The 14,603-nt window shown below is 40.8% G+C and overlaps 3 protein-coding genes and 4 pseudogenes across 5 annotated transcripts in view; 6 read left to right on the forward strand and 1 right to left on the reverse strand.

Moving 5' to 3' along the window:
- Window positions 1-1,963, forward strand: part of LOC146479626 (BTB/POZ domain-containing protein 6-like) — a 2,591-nt pseudogene extending 628 nt beyond the window's left edge.
- LOC146479621 (BTB/POZ domain-containing protein 6 pseudogene) overlaps window positions 1-3,320 on the forward strand; it is a 26,277-nt pseudogene extending 22,957 nt beyond the window's left edge. Inside the window, exon 2 of the transcript XR_014864859.1 lies at window positions 2,263-3,320. The product of XR_014864859.1 is annotated as a BTB/POZ domain-containing protein 6 pseudogene, transcript variant X2 (transcript). The remainder of the gene's footprint in view (window positions 1-2,262) is intronic.
- The window catches only part of LOC146479625 (BTB/POZ domain-containing protein 6 pseudogene), an 18,055-nt pseudogene extending 3,693 nt beyond the window's left edge, over window positions 1-14,362 (forward strand). The window contains exon 2 of the transcript XR_014864856.1: window positions 12,579-14,362. The product of XR_014864856.1 is annotated as a BTB/POZ domain-containing protein 6 pseudogene (transcript). The remainder of the gene's footprint in view (window positions 1-12,578) is intronic.
- LOC146479622 (BTB/POZ domain-containing protein 6-like) overlaps window positions 1-14,603 on the forward strand; it is a 36,862-nt gene that overhangs the window by 16,904 nt on the left and 5,355 nt on the right. The gene's annotated exons all lie outside the window — the stretch shown is intronic.
- Window positions 1-14,603, reverse strand: part of LOC146479623 (uncharacterized) — a 45,567-nt gene that overhangs the window by 13,023 nt on the left and 17,941 nt on the right. The gene's annotated exons all lie outside the window — the stretch shown is intronic.
- On the forward strand, window positions 9,310-10,356 carry LOC146479627 (BTB/POZ domain-containing protein 6 pseudogene; annotated as a pseudogene).
- On the forward strand, window positions 10,355-11,092 carry LOC146479628 (BTB/POZ domain-containing protein 6-like; the record flags this gene model as incomplete). Its single annotated transcript, XM_085110263.1, has 1 exon — window positions 10,355-11,092. A coding segment is annotated over one exon (738 nt), but the record flags the coding sequence as incomplete, so codon positions are not given.

The raw sequence follows: 14,603 nt of genomic DNA on the forward strand, positions 1-14,603 counted from the left end.
CACACCCCTACCCAATTTTTTTTGGAGTACCCCCTCCTCCCCCCGGGGCCTTCACTCGCTGATAAATGCACACAATATTTTCAAAATCACTCAGATCCATCAAACGTTTTCAGCATATTGCCATCTGCTCAGAAATATGACGAGAGAAACCTCGTGGATGGATGCTGGGAACTGATTGATAAACTGAAGCGGCTGTGAAATCGGATGGATTTGTGACAATTGAGAGGCCCTTACTTGAAGCACTGGTTGAAAGAGAGACGCTCGAAATAGCAGAAGTTGAATTATTCAAAAGAGTCGCCGAATGGGCGACAAAGGAATCGAAGAAGCAAGGGATCGTTGCACATGGGCAAGAGAAAAGAAGAATTATTGGAGAACGGATCGTAAAAGCCATACGCTTTCCCGTGATGAAGCAGGAAGAATTTGTTTCTGTGGTTATCGACAGCAAAATTCTCACGTATGATGAAGTTGGTAATGTATTCAAATATTTAAATTCAGTACAAAGTCCTTTTGTGGGTTTTCCTGTGACCAAAAGATCCGGACCTTCTAGTAAATTAATGCGCTGTCGCAGGTTTAATTTAATGCAGTTTGGTTGGAAGAATTTGGACAGAGAACACAGCATTGTTTTTTCAGTAGATGGTGACATACTTTTTCATGGAGTCAACTTGTTTGGCAGCAAAGACAATACTTACTCAGTTAATCTTGAGCTCTTCGCTATCACTGGAATGTACTTCTTAATGCGCCGATCAACTCGAAACTTCAACATCCCCCCCCCCCCCCCGGGCAAACCCCGGGCATTTGAACTTAGAAGATTGGATCGTTCAAATTCCCGCCCCCTCGGGCCAAAATGGTGTTCAAATGCCCCACCTTATCGTCGGATTTGTCTGTCAAATGCCCCTCCTAAAGAACAATCGTTGTCGGCTCCTGTCATGAGTTACTACAAAAACCACAACGTTAACGAGTCGGACAATGTCAATCAGCAAGTGTAAGCTTTTCTAACTCCGAAACACGGCAAAGGTTGTTTAACGAGAAATACATATAAATAACATATTTAAAATGAGTTAGCCGCTTACGTAGCTGTTCGAGTGGAGTTTAAGCCAAGGCGGCGGTTTTTCATTCGACAATGTTTTTTTTTTTCTTTAACTGTTCACTGCTGTTTTATGGCTATTCTAAAAACCTCTGCAGACACAAATGCGGGAGAAAGGCGCAGCTTGACTCATTGCATAAAAAACTACATCGTTTAAAGAACTAGAAATACATATTGATTAGTTAGCCGGCTACGTAGAATGTTGTTCGAGTGGCAGGATATTCTGCAATTTGAGCCAAAGCGGTTTTTCATTCGACAGTGTTTATTTCTTTCACTATTCACTGCGGGACAAAGCCGCAGCTTGACTCATTGTATAAAAAATCTACATCGTTTGTATACAATCTATAAAAATAATTAATATTTAAGCACTCTCACTTTTGAAGACCTTTTCTTGTAAGCTTTTCTTGTAATGCTCCATCTCGTCCAAACACGTGTTTATAGCTGTTAGCAACTTCGCCCCCCCCCCCCCAAAAAAAAGCGATTTGAAACCTGACACTTCCGGTTCAATTTTCCCCACCCCACCCAGGCAAGGTCAAATTCCCCACCCCGGGGAAGGCCTTACCCGATCAAATTCCCCACTCCCGGGCACAGAAAATAGTCAAATGCCCGGGGTTTGCCCGGGGGGGGGGGGGGGGGATGTTGAAGTTTCGATTTGATCGGCGCATAAGACAAACGGTTCTTGCTACTAGAATAAGTAAATTTCCATCCGTCGTCGACGTGTCAGAAGAATGTTATTGTTTTGATGTACTGTTTGAAAGCCCGATACCTTTAAAGAAAGACGTCTCTACTGTCTTAATGCTGAAATCACTGGTCCCGATTCTTGGTATGGTACCCAAGGCCACCAGACTCAACTTTGTTCTGGTGTTAAATGTACCTTGAAAAACAATTATTCTCTTTTGGATAACAAAACTGACCTCACACAATAGCAATTTAATGAATTGATTTTCAGCCCTTGCAAGTGAACAAAGAGCGCTCATTTCTCAGGTACAGAGAGGTAAAGTGACCTGTTGTGAAAATAATTATTCGTCGTGAAGAAAATCGTAATGATTTAATGGTTGTAAAGGAAATTAGGCCGCGGTAAGAGGATTTAAGTTTCACCTGTGATTGTCTGGTAGAACGTTTCGCATAATGTACGCAATTTATTGGAGGAAACATGGCACGAAAAATATGAATGAAAGGTAAACAGTAAGCTAATGTAAAATAACAATGCAAAAATTTCGAATCTGAAAAAACTGAAGCTGTAAACTTAAGATAGCAGAATTTGATATTCAAATTTAAGATTATTTTGGGTGCAATCGACATCAGTTTAGTTTTTTGTTACAAGCTCAATTTACAGGTTGATCGGTCAATTAAAAAATAACCGATTGTACGCTTTCCATCCCAACTAAATCCCTTAAAATAGGGTAGTAATATTGTTAGAAGAGTTGCTGTTCATTTCTATATATTAACGGTAGTTTTAAATCAATTAATTCAACGTTATTCTTGGTTAATTTTCCTGGAGAAGGAAAGTTGAAGGTAGTTGGCTTGTCTGTGCGCGTAGAATTGCGATTGCTGAACATGTTTGTATTAGTTTCCAAGCGACCTTAAAACTTTCGGGCTAGCTTGATCTGGTAGAAGTAGGTTTCTAGTAGGCGTAGAAGTGAAAATTAAAGTACTTTCCCCATCAGCTATAAATGCGCGGTCAATTGATTGACGCTAATTCGGGATTGAAAAGTCAACCAAAATGTTGGTTTTTTCTCTTGTTTAAAAGAGTTTTAAACAGAAATCAAGTACAGACTTCTTTTTCACTGTTAGCAAACGGCGAGATTTCAAAGATCGCACGAGCTAATCTTGCGTTGTTGACGCAATTGTAAGTTTGTCCTGATTTGAAACGGGTAGCTTCTGATTGGTTCACAACTGATTCATATTAACCAATCACACACCTGGGTGACTCTAACATTAATGTGTTGTTTACTGGCCCGTGTCTCATCCGTGGAGGGGTGCTCAAAAAGGGTGAAGCAGTAAAAAAGTTGTAAAGTGTACAGGTAATGGCTTTTTTGACAAAATTTGTGACTATATACAGTCACAGGGGCAAATAAGAATCTATTAGTGTAGCATTTTACTGTAATAAAACTTGTAGCTCTCAAATTCATTTGAGGGTTTGTAGACCTGATAGGTATATAATCAATCGATTTGCTTTTTGCAATGCTTATCAATAGACCTTTTTCATAAATGGCGGCCGATTTATTATTCTTTTCAATATATGTTAACTGCTCACTGCATAAACTTTCTTCAGTTCTATTCTTTCCTCAAAATACCCATGAATCATGGCAAGAAAGGGGATTTTTGTCTGATAATTAATTCATTATTGTGTTTTCAGTAGATCAATAATCCCTCAAGGATTCGAGTTAAAGACTGCCTGAAAAATGTTTCATGCTTAAGGAACCCGAAAATATTATTTTAGGTCAGTAAACCGTCTGGTCAATACTCTTTGAAGTAACACTTTGCGGGAAAAATTGCCATTTGTACCTGCCATCAGGAAAGCTATGTTTACTTTCATGCTCGTCCAGTTTCTTTATATTACTAAATGGGTATTTGATTTTAAGGCAGTCAGCTGGTGGCCTATTTTCTCTCTCTCATTGGCTTCGCTGATCCTGTCTCTTGTATTACCCCTCTGCAGTCACGTTTCAAAATTGTACGTTTATTTGTCGTCAGACAATTAGTGGAGGCAGGAACTTGGCGGTATAATAAGAGTGTGAAGAGAGTCATATTCTTTTTTTTTTTGTTTTTGTTTGACTAATGATTTCTTACGAGCTAGCGGTCGAAGCGGTCATGATTGAGGCTATTTGACGGGAGATTAAAAAATTTTATCGTGTAGGGTGTTTATATGAAGTTTTCGATGTCTGTCGCGGTCTGTCCTAGTTCCTTCTACGAGGGTCTCAATGGGGGTGTAGCTTTGACGGTTGACGTTTAAATTTTAGGGCTTTTAACTGTTGACGGTTATAAAGGGTAAATTCATTCCCTCCATGAGTTAAAGTTAATATTAACCTTTGGGATTTTCCAGTAATATTAACAATTGAGATGTGGAGGTTGTTTTTTAGTCTGAAACACGTTATCAATGTATCATATTATTAAAATTTTGAAACTAGAAGCACTTTCAGACGGAAGTTAGTTGTAATGTCAGTTTAGACGCAAATTAAGTCGAGAAGATAATATAAAGTAAGTATACAGCTGGGAGTATGGAAATCTGTTTACCAGTTAAACGTTTCTTTGAGAGCCAGAAGTCCGGGATGAGCAGCTGAAATAGTGATATTTGAAAGACCTTGAAACCGTTTGACGGTAAATAACTGCTTTTTCTGACGGTTGACGGTAAAAGTTACCCTTTTTTACGTTTGACGGTTAAATTTTACGCTGTTTGACGGCTGACGGTTAACCCCATTGAGACCCTCTTCTACGGTAAGGGACATTTAAAGTGCCTATCACCCTTACACAGTTTTAATGAATTTCGAAAATTTATGCATGTCTAAGACGCTTTGCGAAGAAATAAATCGTATTCCATGTTTCGTTTCGTTTTTATCAGACGACAAAATCGCCCAAAATAGGCCGTTTTCCGCCATATTGAATACAAAGAGGAGCAGTTGAGAGACTGGGTTCTAACAAGCTTGTGACGTCGACCCGGTATCTCAGCCACAGAGCATTTGCTCATTTGTTAATACATTCTCTGTACTGAACTTGAATTGTGTTAGGAAGGTATGTGGTGGGTGAATATGCTGCCTTCTCAGTTATGTAGAAGGGTATAGTTCTGCACGCTATACTGTTCGATAATGATGAAGCAAGGAAATGCAGAAAGAAATAGATCGATTTCATGAAACAAAAGCGGGCTAACCCGGAAAATCGTCATTATGCTCCAAGCACTTCACGAATGACGACTTCATGCGTCGATTCTGATTTATTGATGAAGTGAGTAACAAGCCAATCCTCTCAAGACTGAAACGAGATGATATCGGTATTAATGTGACGCCAGCTGTCCATGCTAAAGCGGTGACCACAAGTCCAGGTGTACTGATTTAAACCATTGCCAAACATTGTGGCGAACGAATGGTTAGAAATGTTTCCATTTTTTTATTTAAGCTTATAGGTGCAGCCAAAACAAACCTACTGAAATAGCAAACTTATTTTAATTCATAATTGGCGTAGACTCACAAGAATGCGAAGAGGCGAATGGGATCTCTTACTTCTGAGACTGCTGTCTGTTGGCGAGCGGATGAAGGGCCACAGTGACATGATAAAGCTATTTCTTTTTCTTTCTCAATTCCAAGTGTACAAATTTGGGAGTAGCCTTTCCAAGAAGAACAGATCATTCTTTTTAAAAAAGCTTCAGTCTTGAATTTGTCTGTGAAGAACGAGGTTAAGAGTCAATCGAACATCTCGGTCGATTGACATACTGCTCAAAATACTGCTCAAAAGGTCGGCTTTTCTTACCTGGAAATCAAGATATTTTGAAAAATAACACACGCAACGGCTTACCAAACGTTGTGCGGTTTTACTTCTCTTACTACCAGACCAATTTCAGCTAAAAAACAATTTAGAAATGGTAAAAATATCAACTGAACAAGCTTATATTTACGCCACGAAAAATGTCTCCTCAGCGGTCCGCATGTTGCCGCGAAGTAAAAATTTGATGTGGTGGTTTCGTTGACAAAAGGCAAGCCTCTTGTTCATAGGAAAAGTCTTGCTTAACTACACTTCCCTCGGGCCCCAGTAAAATATTCTTTAAAACCGAAAGATTTCAAATATTTAGAAAATAGCAAGCTCCCCCAACACAAACCTCAGAGCGGCGCGAAGCGAGGCGATTGCAAAGGGTCATGCAAAAACGAACCGTAACTAAACAAACTTAAGCCCTCAATTTCACGCATTGCATAGCTCTCGAAGAAATCTACAGTGCTAGAGAAAGGATCAAAAAACAAATAGCAACGATCAGAGACACAACAACATGCCACAAAAACAAATGGCCGGGCCCCGCAATACAAAAACTGTTAGATAAACTGATGTTATTACACAGTTGAATCCTAACAAAGATAACAACAATAGCGGTCGCTTTCGGAGGTTAAAGATTATCACACGGTTCAATCCTAACTAGAAGCTGTACTGTCACCGGACCGCGAACTGAAACGAGCCAAACTAGATCTAAATACTAGTAAAATGAAATGGCATAAGAACGACAGCGGCTAAACAGAAACAACAAGAGGTGAAATAAACAGGCGCTAAACGCAGAACTCTGAACCCAAAATGTCCTTTGAGATCAAAATACGGAAACATGCTACAGTTAAGCACATGGTTTTGTTCCATGATTATCATACAAATCCTTCAAATCGTCATGCCAACCCGCTGTAAACATACAAGAAACTAAATTGATCAAAAGACTGAGATAGAAGCGCTAAACATACGAGTAAGAGTTGTGTAGACCTTTCATACCTATTTTACGCGCTTGATCGTCGCGTCAATCACGTAGCCAGGGTTGTAGTTAAATTCTGATTCATCTGAATTGTAGCTTTGCTCGGATTCGGTGTCAGTGTTCGGCTTTTGGGCTAAAAAATCGGCCAGAAACCCCAAACAGCTCGCGTAGAATTCACTCCGACTCACTACTGTTTTGTTGTGTGCTTGTTATCGAGATACCGGGTCGACGTCACAACTCACTAGTGCCAGTCCTCTAATGGCGCGGTTTTAACTTCGGAAATTGTGATTTCGATCGCGTTTTAAAAATCGAGAATAACTTCAAATCTCATTATTTTGCTTGTTTTGGCTTACGTTCTACATCTACTTTTGAGAATGAAAGGAATTGGGTAGGGGTGATAGGCACTTTAAAGAATGTTTGTCGTAAGAACTGCTAAGAGCACCCAAACTTGTACAGTCACATCCCTTTATTGCTGACTCCCTCAGGACCGCGAGTTAGTGTCCTACAAACCGAGAGTCCGCAATAGCGGGAATATATTTCAGTCAAACGTTTTAAATTTATTTTTGCCGGGATTTAGCTGCCGTCCATATTATCAGGGTGTCCGTAATAGCGAGGTGTCTCAGGTGTCTGCAAGGCGAGAGTTGACAGTAATCGGAATATTAATTCGACTCCTCTTGGAAAAACTCGAATGTTTTCTTTTTCCGACTGTGACTGATATATCATAATGCATTTTTCTTAGCTCTATTTCAGTCAATGTAAGGTGAATTTTACTGTTCAGCGACGAAATTGAAAGTTAAACCGTTCACTGCACGGTCCACTGTTTTCCCAATTGTGTTGGCTGAGTCCGATTAAAACTGACACACATTTTGGGATTATCAAGAGGGGTGGGGAGGGAGAGGCCGGGCAACTGTAGGGCATTTGAATCCCAATAAGATTTTCTGCTCAGATGCCCCACTATAGTACATCCGTAAATGTTTAAAAGTCACTAAACTATAACAAAGTTCATGATGTGTAGATAGTTACTGTCAAATCCACCGCCTGTGCCCGATCACACCCCCTCCCGATTTTAGCTGTGTTTTCAGCGTTATTGAGCTCATTTGCTGCAATTATTACCAACAGATTTTCTGGTGGTTAATTACACCGGCTCTACGATTTTCGACAAGGAATTCGACGCCAAAAACTAATGTTAGTCACCAAAACAGCAAGGTTTATCCCGAGGTGACTCGAGCCACCACCGACATCGGTTAAATGTGCAAAACTGTTTGATCACGTAGACACGCACTGACCGTCTTCCACATCAAGATGCTCAACAAAAGGATATATCATATCGAATGAAGACGGATTAAGCAGCGAACAGTGGTTGCCGTGACAAATGTGTTTTGTCGTGACCTGTGGTTAGCCCTTACTTTACCTTCTTACCAGTGGTGTATTTAACAAATAGATTCCATTTTGCCGTGCGTCTGTACTCTGATAACGCACAGATGACGTCAAAACGTGGTGAGAACAAAGAAGTACGCTACGAGCCGCAGGCGAGTAGCGTGACTGATGTTCTTACCACGTTTTGACGTCTTCTGTGCGTTATCAGAGTACAGACCCACGGCAAAATGGAATCTATTTGTTTTATACAATAACCAAGACATTTCAACACATTTCGTGAGCCAGCATCACGTTGCCTGAGCTGAGCTTTCCAGCAAACTCAGTTTTGGACTACTACACACATGCAATTGTGATCTTCTAAATTAGAGTATAATCCGAAAGAATTTCACTAACAATATTTTCGAAACTAACCTTTATTCCAGAAGGAAATCCTGACCTCAAAATATTACAGCGTGTAAGTCGCTTCTCTGCGATTTGTATTAAATCGATTACTCGCCATTACCGGATTTCTATCGGCGACATATTTCGACAAATATTTGCTTCCTTTTCACGTCACAACAAAGTTCTAGCTTTCCTATCCTGGTTGAGGTCACTCTCAACGGTCTTTGTCCAATTTTTTATTGAACAGTTTTCCTTTCCTGAGAAAATTTGCCTGTGTTTGTCCGCTACTCGCAAAAGCAGTTTGCAAAACTTTGTTGACCAGTCGCTCTGGCTGGACTCTAGACTCTGATCACGTGCGCCGGTCACACTACTCGATGACGTCAATCGTGCGTCTATTTAAGAATTGGTTCATGCTTAGCGTGCGTATATCGAGTTATGGATGCACGCGGGAAGTTTGGAGAGCACGAGAGAAGCGTAAGAGTTGCTCGAGGCGTAGCCAAGAGCAACTCTAGCTTCTTGAGTGCTTTCCAAACTTCCCAAGTGCATCCATAACTCGATATACGCACAGCTAAAAGCATGAACCAATTCTTTTATAACATAGTGAAAATAAAGTAAACGATTTCTGGAAAACAGGTTTTGTTCCTGATTAATAACAAAAACTCTGAACAAAAAAAAAGGTGAAAGTGGTTTTTCATATTGGTTTAATCTTAACGTTTCATTCACTTCGACAAGCTCTTATAAATATACATTTTTTATGGTGCTGTCTCTCTGTAAAAAGTTTTTTATAACATAGCGCGCGCATGCTTCTCCTTCATCTAACTTGCACACGTCATCGGATGAACGCACGGCCGTGCGTATGTTGAGAAATATACCATGATGACGCCAATAGAAATTAGATTAGGATGCGCGCGCGCTATGTTATAAACTCTAATCACACACTCCTCTAGACCAATCAAAACGCGAGCTATACACAGTTCATTGTATAACATGTGATGGTGCCTGTTAAAACAGGCCACTCAACACACAGCGCGCTTTGTTGCACGGATCGAATAGAACCTGGCTTTGTTACCTTCAACAACGCGCAACATGTCGAACGGCAAGGGAAAACATTAAGCCATTCATGGTGGTCTGCAGCGAGCAAGTCTAGACATCGCTCAACATTTGTTGAGCAACAACCGGTTACACTGTTGCGCTATATGTCAATAGTTTCAAATTTCGCACTGTTGCACCTGACAGTCACGCATATTAAATTTGGCTAGCTATATACCACTGTATAGGTTACCTGATCTCTCATTACTTTGGAGTAAAATATACTCAGTGATTTGTTTCTTGTTTGAACGTTGTAATTTTGGTAAAGAAGATCATGGCGGTCGTTACTGACAAAAACTGGCAAACAACAAAACGCACCATCAGAGAGAGAACCAAGTTTATGTTCAACAACGATCTCTTCAGCGATGTGAAGTTTGTGGTTCGTAACAGTGATGGTGAAAGTGAATTGAAACAGGTGATTCAAGCTCACAAGTTTGTGTTGTCGATTGGCAGTCCTGTGTTTGAAGCTATGTTTTACGGTGAGCTAGCGGAGACTAGAGACTCTATTGAACTGCCTGACTGTGAGTACGAGAGTCTCTTGGAGTTTTTTCGTTACATGTACAGCGATGAAGTGAATTTGAGCGGACGTAATGTGATGGGAGTGTTATACTTGGCTAAAAAGTACATGGTGCCTTCACTGGATGACAAGTGCTCGAAATATTTGAAAAATCATTTAGATTCATCAAATGTTTTCATCATTTTACAATCTGCCCAGAAATATGAAGACAAAAATCTCGTAGATCGATGCTGGGAAGTGATTGATGAAGAAACTGAAGCGGTTGTGAAATCGGATGAATTTGCGACACTTGAGAGGCCCTTACTAGAGGCACTAGTCGAAAGAGAAACTCTGGGCATCTCTGAAGTGAAATTGTTCAAAGGAGTCGTCGAATGGGCGACAAAGGAATCGGAGAAGCGAGGCATCGTCGCAGATGGCCAAGAAAAGAGATTCATCAAATGTTTTCATCATTTTACAATCTGCCCAGAAATATGATGAGAAAAAGAAAAATCTCATAGATCGATGCTGGGAAGTGATTGATGAAGAAACTGAAGCAGTTGTGAAATCGGATGATTTTGCGACACTTCAGAGGCCCTTACTAGAGGCACTAGTCGAAAGAGATACTCTGGGCATCTCTGAAGTGAAATTGTTCAAAGGAGTCGTCGAATGGGCGACAAAGGAATCGGAGAAGCGAGGCATCGTCGCAGATGGCCAAGAAAAGAGAAGAATCATCGGAGAACGAATCGTAAAAGCCTTACGCTTTCCAGTGATGAAACAGGAAGAATTTGCCTCCGTGGTCGTTGGCAGCAAAATCTTCACACACGATGAAGTCGCAGATGTGATGAAATGTTGTGGTGCAGTGCAAAGTTCTCCTGTGGTGTTTCCAGTGGTAGAAAGATCTGGCCCTCCTAATAAATTAGTACGCTGTAGTAGATTTCGCTCATTGCAGTTTGGTTGGAGTAATGGCAGCACCAGGTTACATTTTTCAGTAGACAGCAACATAAAGTTTCACGGAGTGCACTTGTTCGGCAGCAAGGAAAATTCTTATACAGTAACTCTTAAACTCTTGTCAGGTTCCACTTGTCAGGTTCCAGTGTTGGGCGTGGTTGGTTCCCCCTCTTCCTTGGCCGCGCGGTACACTTATCCCGATAATGTAACTGTCTGTTGGCCCTCAGGATTTTCTAAAGAACCAATGCGAACATTAGCTGTTACAGTGCATATTCTGCCTTGAACGTTTTCATTGCTCACTGACGAGTTCCGCCTTGTTGGAGAAGGATGACCGTCACCAGAAACGTGAACGTTCTGTTCAGCCGGCACCTGTTTCTCTTCGAGTGAAGCGGAATCTTCTTTAGTGGTTTCACTTGTTTCTGAAGGTAGCGCAACCTCAGTTGTTGACGGTAAAATGTTTTGCTGAGAAGAACCAAGACTTTGGCGAGACATACCACTCATGTCCCATGATAGTCACTATTTTTCTTTCTATGCCAGGATCAGCAACGTTGAAAGTCTCTTAAATGCACGTTTGAGGTGATTAGGGCGTCCGGCCATTGTATGATTAACATAATACATTTAATATATTATATATATTGGTTATGCAATGCTTTCGAGTTGTATACCGTGAAATATCCCACGACTGACTTGTTTTTTCTTGGAATACTACCCGTTGCATACCGCAGAACATGCAATGGGTTTGTAGCTTTCTGATTGGCTGTATTCCCCATAGCATGGAATAAATTATAAAAGATTTGACAAAGGCTGTAAGCTATATAGCCGCGGGGCTTGCCGTGTTGCCGTAGGTGGGGTGTTTGGTACAGGTGACGGGGTGAAAATAAAGCTTTCCGGTAATGCCGACGGGACTGGGGTGCTCAGTTACCACAGCTTTCGGTGTGTAAAGATTTAAAGTACCTTCTTCTGCGTTTACGTGTTCACTAAAATGTCCTCGGCTAGCTGTAGTAATCACAGTTCCGTTTAATTTGAGTCACAGAGTTTTTACAACCCTTAAAAAATAGAATACGCTGAATGCAACTGACTGTGCTGACATAAACTAATTTAGGAAATTAAATTTAAACTGTTTTGGTTTGTTACTACGTATACTACTTTATCTGAGTTTGCAAACGCCACAAATACTAGTTTTCGGTATCTTTAGATACTGGTGATCTACACTGGATATACTGTAGCCTGAGCGGTGAACAGAGGTCTTTTCGCGGTGCTAGCATTGATCTCGTTGGCAGATTCTACTGGAACGAGAACCTGTTTATTAACGGGCTGTTTACATGGAGGGAGGAAGATGCTTGAGGGCGGATCATCCTAGCGCCAAATGTTTTCTCTGTTAGTTTACGTGCAAAAAGTTCTACTTGGCCCTAGCGCTAGGATCTTCCTAGAGCTAGAAACTTCCTAGTTGAGACATAGGAAAATCCTAGCGCCATATATAAACTACTTTCGCTCGGAAGATCCTAGCATTTAAAACAAACGAAAAGCCGTTTTCCGCCTTCAGATCATCCTAGTGCTAGAATCTTCCTCCCTCCATGTAAACAGCCCCTAAATTCCTTAACCTAATGCGATTGTTGGTCACGCATGTTAAATTTGAGACGGCTACCGCTGTACATAAAGTTTACCGTCCACCCACATAAGTAATTGGATTTGCTCGACTGGCTCACAACGGATTGTAGCTCTGGGATTGAAACTGATACACAGTGATCTTTCTTACTTGAGCCGTTGAGCGTTCATATTTCGTAAAGAAAACATGGCTCTGGTTACCGAAAACTGGCAAACAACAAAACCCACCATCAGAGAGAGAACCAAGTTTATGCTCAACAACGATCTCTTCAGCGATGTGAAGTTTGTGGTTCGTCAGAGCGATGGTGAAAGTGAAAGTAAGCAAGTGATTCCAGCTCACAAGTTTGTGCTGTCCATCGGCAGTCCTGTGTTTGAAGCCATGTTTTACGGTGAGCTAGCGGAGACAAGAGACTCTATTGAACTGCCTGACCGTGAGTACGAGAGTTTGTTGGAGTTGCTTCGTTACATGTACTGCGATGAAGTGAATTTGAGCGGAAGTAATGTGATGGGAGTTTTATACTTGGCGAAGAAATATATGGTGCCTTCACTCGCTGGCAAATGCACGAAATATTTGCAAAGTAACTTAGATCCATCAAACGTTTTCAGCATATTGCCATCTGCGCAGAAATATGACGAGAAAAACCTGGTGGAGCGATGCTGGGAAGTGATTGATAACCAAACTGATGCGGCTGTGAAATCGGATGGATTTGCGACAATTGAGAGGCCGTTACTTGAAGCACTGGTTGAAAGAGAAACGCTCGAAATAGCGGAAGTGGAATTGTTCAATGGAGTCGTCAAATGGGCGACAAACGAGTCGGTAAAGCGAGGCATTGTCGCAGATGGGAAAGAGAAAAGACGAATTCTTGGAGAACGGATCGTAAAAGCCATACGCTTTCCTTTGATGAAGCAGGAAGAATTTGTTTCTGTGGTTATCGACAGCAAAATTCTCACGTATAATGAAGTTGGTAATGTAATCAAATATTTAAATTCAGTGCAAAGCCCTTTCGTGGGTTTTCCTATGACTAAAAGATACGGGCCGTTTAAAATGCGCTGTCGCAAGTTTAATTTAGTGAAGTTTGGTTGGAAGAATTTGGGCAGACAACACGGCTTTGCTTTTTCAGTAGATGGTGACATACTTTTTCATGGAGTCAACTTGTTTGGCAGCAAGGACAATACTTACTCAGTTAATCTTGACCTCTTCATTATCGGTGGGCAAGTTCTTGCCACTAGAGGAAGTGAATTTCCATCCGTCGTCGACGTGTCAGGAGAATATTATTGTTTTGATGTACTGTTTGAAAACCCGATTCCTTTAAAGAAAAACGTCACCTACGGTCTTGTTGCTGAAATCATTGGTCCCGATTCTTGGTACGGTACTCAAGGCCACCATACCCAAATTTGTTCTGGTGTTAAATTTACCTTGAAAAACTATTTTTCTCTTGCGGAAAACAGCACTGGCATCACGCAAGGGCAATTTAATGAATTGATTTTCAAAGATCGCACGAGCTAATCTTGCATTATCGACGCAATTGTAATTTTGTCCTGATTTGAAACGGGTAGTTTCTGATTGGTGCACAACTGATTCGTATTAACCAATCACACGCCTGGGTGACTCTAACATTAATGTGTTGTTTACTGGCTCGTGTCCCATCCGTGGGGGGGTGCTCAAAAAGGGTGAAACAGTAAAAGGGTTGTATAGTGTACAGGTAATGTCGTTTTTGACAAAATTTGTGACTACTACAGTCACAGGAGCAAATAAGAGTCTACTTAGTGTAGCATTTCACTGTAATAAAACTTGTAGCTCTCATTTGAGGATTTGTAGACCGGATCGGTAGATAATCAATTGATTTTCTTTTTGCAATGCATATCAATGGTATCTGTGAAACGAAAAAAAAAAATGTAAAGATATATTTGTCTGTAAGTAATCAGTAATAAAGCGTTATTCTTCCAGTTTTATTTTAGTAATGTTGTTGTAGTTGGAAAAAAACGAAAAGGCTATTTACAGAAATAAGGCCCGCCAGCAAATATTAATACAGTCGAACCTGTATATAACGGCCACCCTCGGGACTTGAGGAACTGGCCGCTTAATACAGGTGGCCGCTTAATACAGGATCACTAAAAATACTAACTGGGCGTTGTCTAATGTCAATTTGAATGGTGTATCATACAAAAACATTTCATACAAGGAAACA

Source organism: Pavona decussata, unplaced genomic scaffold (assembly GCF_977016875.1).
Source record: "Pavona decussata unplaced genomic scaffold, jaPavDecu1.1 SCAFFOLD_58, whole genome shotgun sequence".
Classification (NCBI taxonomy): domain Eukaryota; kingdom Metazoa; phylum Cnidaria; class Anthozoa; order Scleractinia; family Agariciidae; genus Pavona; species Pavona decussata.